The 7,960-nt window shown below is 44.0% G+C and overlaps 3 protein-coding genes across 3 annotated transcripts; 2 read left to right on the top strand and 1 right to left on the bottom strand.

Moving 5' to 3' along the window:
- Positions 1 to 1,193: 1,193 nt before the first annotated feature.
- On the top strand, positions 1,194 to 3,466 carry PHALS_01982 (SUMF1, FGE; the record flags this gene model as incomplete). The annotated part of the gene is made up of 2 exons (XM_024716475.1): positions 1,194 to 3,310; positions 3,394 to 3,466. The coding sequence occupies 2 exons, from the start codon at positions 1,194 to 1,196 to the stop codon at positions 3,464 to 3,466; spliced, it is 2,190 nt and encodes a 729-aa protein (XP_024582070.1).
- Positions 3,467 to 4,408: 942 nt separating this feature from the next.
- Positions 4,409 to 5,803, top strand: PHALS_01983 (SANT/Myb domain; the record flags this gene model as incomplete). The annotated part of the gene is made up of 1 exon (XM_024716476.1): positions 4,409 to 5,803. The coding sequence occupies one exon, from the start codon at positions 4,409 to 4,411 to the stop codon at positions 5,801 to 5,803; it is 1,395 nt and encodes a 464-aa protein (XP_024582071.1).
- Positions 5,804 to 6,085: 282 nt separating this feature from the next.
- PHALS_01984 (cytochrome c oxidase subunit mitochondrial-like) lies at positions 6,086 to 6,487 on the bottom strand (the record flags this gene model as incomplete). Its single annotated transcript, XM_024716477.1, has 1 exon — positions 6,086 to 6,487. The coding sequence occupies one exon, from the start codon at positions 6,485 to 6,487 to the stop codon at positions 6,086 to 6,088; it is 402 nt and encodes a 133-aa protein (XP_024582072.1).
- Between the last annotated feature and the right edge of the window lie 1,473 nt (positions 6,488 to 7,960).

Genomic DNA, 7,960 nt, shown 5'->3' on the forward strand with positions numbered 1-7,960 from the left:
TAATGATTGTTCAATAACAGCTAGTTGGCAGTAGTTAGGCTCACTATGCTATATCTGATAATCCATGTCAATCAATACGCGGGGTAACATATTGTGGATGTATTCAACGATGGATAGAACAAAGATGTGTTGATTACTGTACACCAAAGCCTCATGAAAAATTCAATTTTTGATACCATACACCATTTAAATAAGTTAATGCACATCCCTCAACCTAGTCTCCCAACGCTAGTTTTAGGCTGCTGGGATCGGACACATGCTCTCTGAACAAAAATTGATCTGTCTGCACGAAACATAGTTTTTTTTATAGGTCAAATCGATGTCCGGTTCAACATCCAGTTGTACTTTCCATCACGTGGAAAATGATCCGATGATAAGCTGAGCAGATTGGTAAAGCATATAGGGGTATAACCAACCCACACAGCCAGCTGATAAAATACTGGGGTTTGAAGGGGGTAAACTAAGTTAGGGTGTGCAGGCGTAAAGCATGCGTTGTGAAGTATCTGCTGCTCAGTTGGCCTATATGCATTTGAGCGCCAAACGCGTCTCGCATGTCTTACATCGTATTTAGCTTTGCTCCTGACTATCCATTGCTGAAAGCCACTATTTTGCTCTGACCAATGAAAGCACCGAGATTTCTACCATATGCAATCATGATCGACTTTTCGTGCCTGCTAGTTCAAGCTTGTCTCACCGCTGAAGAAAAAACTGATTCTTAGCATGGGTGCCAAGTCTTATCTGTTCAACGTGGCCGAGAACTTTATTTCCATGACTGATGTGTTGGATAGGCATATCACCTCATGCATTAGCGAGTTTTTGAAAATGCAGTTTGACAACATCATGGAAAATACATTCCTCAGAAGCGTAATACCAGTGTAAAAACGAGGAATCTACCTTACATACAGTAAGGAGCCTGCATACCCAAAAACAGCATGTGTTAAAAAAATTTCAATTAAACTACTCAGATGCTTTAATGTTTTGCTGATCGCTCTCACAAAGAATAAAATCTGGTTGCTGAGCACAACACGATATTGAATAGGATTTGTCACTTGCGAAGGTCTGATGACGCCTAATACTTCAACTATCAGGTGCGACGATAGCCTGCTGCACACTCTCATCTTAATCTCAATCCCTACTCAAAGTTTTCAAAACCATTTCCAAACTTCCAGTGCCGCGCACACACCGACTTCTCTATGCGTGTCGTTACTGGGTTTTCCTTATCAGTAGCTCACTGCCTCTTTGGTCATGCGCTCGGTTGGGATCAACAACCTGATGGATATGAAGTGATCGATCGTCCCAAGTCTTTTGAAGATCTTGAAACATGGCGTCAAGAGTGGGGTATGTGGAAAAAGATGGAACTGATCACGAATCGTTACGATCCAGAAGATTCGTGCACGGTGTACAACCTTCCGCAGACGCAGTGGACGCAACAAAACTTTCTCCAGGTGTTTGTTATGATGAGTGATCGATTGATTTATGATCGCGAGACTCAGCAGTACACTGTTGACAAATACGTGAAAGAAATGACGAAGCGGGTTGGCCCGTTTGACAGTGTCGTGCTCTGGTCGGGGTATCCGAATAGCGGCATTGATAATCGGAATCAATGGGAGCTTATGCGAAACCTTCCTGGTGGAATTGAGGGACTAAAGGGGGTTATTAAAGATTTCCATGACAATGATATTAAAATTATTCTTCCGTTCAACCCTTGGGACACAGGCACTAAAAGTGAGAAAGGAAAAGAGGGTATGGTACGCATGTACACAGCCGACATTGAGACTATATACTCGCTTGTTCAAGAGCTGGGTGCCGATGGTATCAATGGTGACACGATGTACGGCGTTCCCAAGTCATTTTATAATTGCAGTAACCCGTTGGTGGCATCTCCAGAAGGTGGCGTACCTTCTGCGTACCTGAATAATAATCCTCTCAGCTGGGGTTACTATTACGGGTTCTCAAACTTTCCGCCCGTGGCACGGGCCAAGTATTTAGAGGTCAGACATATGGTGCAGTTATGTGCTCGCTGGTCACTGGACCGAACATCAGAACTTCAGATGGCGTTCTTCAATGGAGCTGGTTACGTTGTCTGGGAGAATGTGTGGGGCATTTGGAACGCTATGACTGAACGTGAAGATATTACGACCAAGATAATATTCACGATTCTCCATAAATTTGGAACGATTGTGTCTACTGGAAATTGGATACCGTACTACAACTGGAAAGGCGAAGAAGTGTATACAAGTGCGTTCACTCTACCGACTGATGAATCGCTTTACACGATCATCAGCACAATGGAGTCAAGTACTAGCTACGAAATCCCCTTACCTTCTAGTCAGTCTGGGGATGATGTACGTGTTTACGATGTTTACCACGGTGTGGAATTGCAAAAGGAGACAGGTAGTTCAACAAACGGCACAGTTATCAAAATTAATCTCGAGCCTCGCGGTTTCGGTGCTGTATATGTCACAAAAACTGGCGGTGACTTATCTTCATTTCTCACCGAGATGCAGACCCTTACTTCGAAGCCGCTCGCCGATTACTCTATGCAAAGAGATCTGCTGCAGCAAGTGATGAATCCCAATGCGAACAGTACTATGGGTGATAATGCGGACTCGTCGGAAATGGTTCTTATATCTGGAATGTTTGCTTATGAGTTTAATGTCAGTGGTGTTCAGATCGAACCGGTATCTGCTTGGACACCAACGTTCGCGCAGTTTGGAACTGGTGTGCAGTTTCCATGGGAGGATCGTCCTTCAAACACTCATTCAGCGAATTTGATGTTCCCGGACTTTATGATTGATAAATATCCGGTCACGAACTCACAATATTTGACCTTCTTAAAGGCCAGTGGGTATGTGCCAAAATCACTACAACGCTTTCTGGATCACTGGGAGAATCGACAAGGTGAAAACCCAGCGTTGTGGACCATTCCGGCTGGATTGGAACAGACTCCTGTCGTAAATGTTGCAGTGGAGGATGCCACTGCTTACGCCAATTATTACGGCAAACGTCTCCCAAAAGATCAGGAATGGCAATATGTCGCCTCCAATGGAGCCCTCAACGATCCCTATCCATGGGGATCTGAATTCGATGCAGCCAAGCTGCCAAAGGTATACCACGGCCAGGAGCTGCCCCAGCTAGCTCCCGTGGGATCCAACAAAATATCGCGCTCTAAGAGTTTTGACGTCGAAGACTTGACAGGATACATCTGGCAGATGACTGATTATTTTTGTGACGCACACACGTGCGGAGTTCTTCTTCGAGGAGGAAGCTGTTACTCTCCCATCCCGTCTACTCTCGCCGACCCGAACTGGTACTTCCCACAAGCCCTGGACTCCCAGCACCACAATCGTTTCATCATGATAAGCGAAGGGTACGACCGATCTCCCATGATAGGTTTCCGCTGTGCCAAAAGCGTCAGTGTGGCGATGCGTTGATGATTCGCATTCCATCGCATCTTCAAGAATGAGTGTGAAAGGTTAGAACAAGTCAGAAGACCAACTTGTAAAATACTCTGTTTTTTACAACTGATTCCTGGCAAACTCTTGCATTTTAAAAAAATAAAGCTAGTTTAACAACTGCGGTACAGTACATACTTAAGACTATGTAGTCTTTACATTATCACGATAACCAGTGCAAAAGTAATGGTAGCTGTTTATGTGGCAAATGACCTGAAGACTAGTGATTCAAACTGTTACGCACACAGCAACAGCAAGTGCACCAGGAGTGTCAACATCTTCACCGGCAGATATAGTGAGCATGTCAGGTGCCTTCGTCACTTCGCCTTCTGGTTCGGTGTGGACAGTCTGGATGCAAGTAGACACCAACACTACATGTGAACGAATGATTATATGAGTATTCGGCAAAGCCACAACAAACTTTGCACTGGTGTGGTACAACGTCCCTTCAAGATCGATTGGTTGTAGGACACCTTCACATTAAATCGAATATTTCGACTTGAGAGTTGGCAAATTCACCACTTTTATGTGATTTACTTACACTGATACAGTTCATTGCTACTTAGCCGTTACTTAATTCCCCTTGCATTGACGATTTCGAACCTCTTGTTGATCCATTGGAGGGTGCACCAAAGGCCACAGAGTCGCGAGTTAATTGAGATCGTGGTGGACGAATAAACAGACCGCTGTCTACATTATAGTAGACACTCACGCTTTGAAGACAGATTGAGGTACGTATATATTTTAGCTGTAGATTATGCGGAGTCTACGAGTCTGAGTAGCCACCACTTGGCTATTTATAGACACATAGATATGGCTACACTTTTATATATGCTGACGGCGCATTCTGATTATCACGCAGCAATATTTTGAACTTTGCTGAACTGTGACGGAGAGTATTTCATAGTTGCAATTGCTAAAGTTGGCAATTGAACACAATAAACAGCATAAGAATGGCCTGCGAAGTTGAGGGTCGAACAATGACAAATCAAAAAGACACGACCAGTACCAATAGTGCCTGGGGCGATCAATTCGACACTACCAAGTCCAATGTCACAGGGCTTAACCCAGAAGAAACGGCAATGATCCTCACAAGCTTAAGCAAAGGCTATCGAAATGACAGAGCTGCTTTGTTGTCATCGCCTGACCTGGATACGGATATCATGAGTGACATGGGCTCAGGCGAGATGTCTTTCCATCACCATCAACTTTCTCTCAGAAGTGGAAATGGCAAGGTACATCGTGTGCAGCAAATTAATTTTGATGGCCCGAAAGGCAGTAAACTCGACTTCACGGATGATGCAGGTTGCAGTCATCGTTTTCGAAATGAGAGCAATCGGGTAAAAAGTCTGGTCACCAAGCATATCTCGATCGAGGAACTACGTACGCACTTTGATCGACCCATTATTGACGTAGCAAAAGACTTTGGTATATGCATCACTTTAATGAAAAAAATTTGCCGCCGAAACGGTATCAAAAGGTGGCCACATCGCCAAATCCGGTCGCTCTCCAAAAGTATTGCTTCCATGGAGGCCGCCATGCTCAGTGCTCACGGTAGTGAACGGGAAAGATACCGAGATCAAATCACTAATTTGAAAATGAAGCGTGAGTGTGTGATTGCGGACCCCAACAGGGAAAACTCGGTGCACTCCAAAATGCTGCCTACGTCTTCTTTGCTCGTTGAATACTCAAAAAGTGACAGTGATTCTTCGACCCGTAAAGTGTCAACACGTACCAGCCACGGCGGGTATCCTCTGCCGCAAGTAAATCAAGGACATTCTGCTAGAGTAGATAATTCCGTAATGGTGACGAGTTCAAGGTCTTTGACCACTGGCCTCTCAAAGGGTGGGCGCTGGACTAGCGAAGAACACACCGCATTCCTTGAGGGTATTCGCTTGTATGGGAAAGACTGGCGTCGTGTGGCGCAAGTCGTTATGACGCGTAGCGCAGTACAAACGCGTACTCACGCTCAGAAGTATTTATTAAAATTTGCTGGGCGCTTACCATTTGACCCTGATGGAATGCTTCAGGATTATCACTCACAACTAGAGCCAAACCAGAATGAAAGTGCTTCGATGAAGCCTCTTGCATCCCTGCTGAGCCCAACAACGAGTGTGTCGTCAAGCGATACTGCAATAGCACAAACGAGTGACGATAGCACGAGCACTGGATCGTGGCATTCGGAGGAAATGCGACCTAATGCAAAGCATGGGGAAGCCATGGCCAAAATTTTAAATGGAAGTCCTCACGTGTCTTCAAACGCTAGATTTGATGAAAGTAACGTTAAAGCTTCTGCTCTGTCACCACTTTCAGCGTTTCAGCGAATGAGCACATACAGCAGTATTTGATGCAAGGATCTCTCTAATATTTTGTCCAACGGGAGGGTCCACAGCAACAGTAGCAGGTGAGTTTCAAATAGATACGTGGAGGCACTTTAAGACCAATTTTGATTCACTATAGGACCAGGTTTCGGATATACAACTCGACTACGTTTATAGTAATATAAACGATCAGACAAATAGTAATCAATTTTCTATTACTCTCCTTTTCCCTTTTTGCCTTTTCACCTACTTCCACACTAAAGCAAACGTAAGAGAGGAGAATGCAAGAACCCATATTGTTCTCATTGACTACTGCTGCTTGGCTTCCACTTCGTTTACAAGCTTCGCGAGCTCCTCTGGGTTGTAAAGCATAAAGTACTTTTCAATTTCCGGCAAATAGTGCACTTTTCCCTTCTCCATGTTAAACCAGTACACGTACGATGCATCATTGTGCGAGACGCCTACAGTGCGTATATTGTTAAAAGATGGTACAAAGATCGGATCGTCCTTTGAATTTCCCTGTGACTCGTCCGACTCGAGGGGGTCGCGGTTAAATTGTACTACGCCAATCTTGGCAGCCTCAAGTTCCTGACGCTCTCGACCCACGGCATGCTCAAGGTCATCAGGAATGCCACCGGTGGAGGCGAAGCCGCGTACAGCGAAACGGGAGTATAATCGGAAAGGGGTGAACGTACGCGTTACGAAGCTCATCGTCGTGATGATGGGAGGTCGGGAGTCTGGAAAAGACACTCGACCAATCGCGTGCCAACGTTGTACCACACACTTGGTACTTATGTGTTAGACGCTAAATTTAAAAAAAGTGTTACAATAAGTACTTGCTTAAATCCGGGTTCATATAAGTCCGCATCCCAATTAAGTCCGCACTTCTTAAGTACGCTTGGCCACTGCGCTATGAGAATTCATAACAAACGTGCTAGAGTATGGTGACCGCACATGCGTATGTGATATGTCACAACGTTCTGTATACTAGTTTTAACTTGGGATCATAACTGGTGACGAGACCGACGTGTTACTGTCTATTAAAGTGGATGACGGAAGCTAGTCCCTCTGCGGAGGCGCTTCCACAAAAGTTAAAGTCCAAGCATTATGAAGATCAAGTTTTACGCAAGACACAGGTGTACGTTACTATCGCAAATATAAAATAGTATCACGTTGCTACTCGGCAGCCATGGATCCCCATTTCCCTAGCGTGGCCAAGTCAAACTTTCTCTGTGAAAAGTGCGTGGCAAAATCGGTACAATTAGTTAAACTTGTTGTCGATTTCACGGCCTAAACGTGCAAGAATCATTCCAAACGGTGAACTATTTGAGTATCTCTGCCCAGGAGGATAAGACATAGCTTACAAGCAGACGTCTATCGTGGGTTCCCCTGTGGCCCTTCTAGAATACTAAAACCCGAGAAAATTGGTTTATAGACTTCATTCATCAAGTTCGTAAAAGGCTAAGATTAACGGTGCAAAGTAAAATCTGATTGACGGTTCTCATCCCCCAGACTTAAATGGACTAACTCAAGTCCTCACTATCGCTGTACACGTACATGGCCCGACAAAATTAGACTCATCAAGTGTATTGAGAGTCATTTTGATGCGAGCCCGTGTGCATCACGCAACAAAAGTTTTTAACTATGAAAGCAACGACTTGAATCCTGGTAAAGAAAACTGATTGGAAGGATCCATTACAATAAAAATTTCATATAGCACAAGATATGCAATTTATACGATAATGCTAGAAGGAAGATACCTGGTGCTCGAAACGAATGAGAGTGTATAATCTTGACAGCACTGTAAGTAATAAATATAAAAAATGTCGCTAGGTTTAAACCTCACAATGCTTGTAAAAATACACGCCATCATACATATATATATGTATGTAAGAGATCATCAAGGCCTTACGATCGAAGACTCTTATTTTTCCTAATCTTGAAATGTGAGCCACGACATGATTATGAGCTTTATGATTAAGATACATATATTTTCCAGAAGCTGGTAAATGGTATAAGCATCAACTGATCTCGGCATAAAGTGTAGTCTTTAGTGCATATTTGATATTACTTTGCACTGAACCTGATATTGATAGCTATTTGTCACATATAATGTTTACTGTTAAGCAGTCGTCCTGATTGAGGGGGAGAGGAGAGAGATTCAAGGCATCGGAACTTCTGCTA

Source organism: Plasmopara halstedii, assembly GCF_900000015.1.
Source record: "Plasmopara halstedii genome assembly, contig: Scaffold_1651, whole genome shotgun sequence".
In the NCBI taxonomy this organism is placed as follows: domain Eukaryota; phylum Oomycota; class Peronosporomycetes; order Peronosporales; family Peronosporaceae; genus Plasmopara; species Plasmopara halstedii.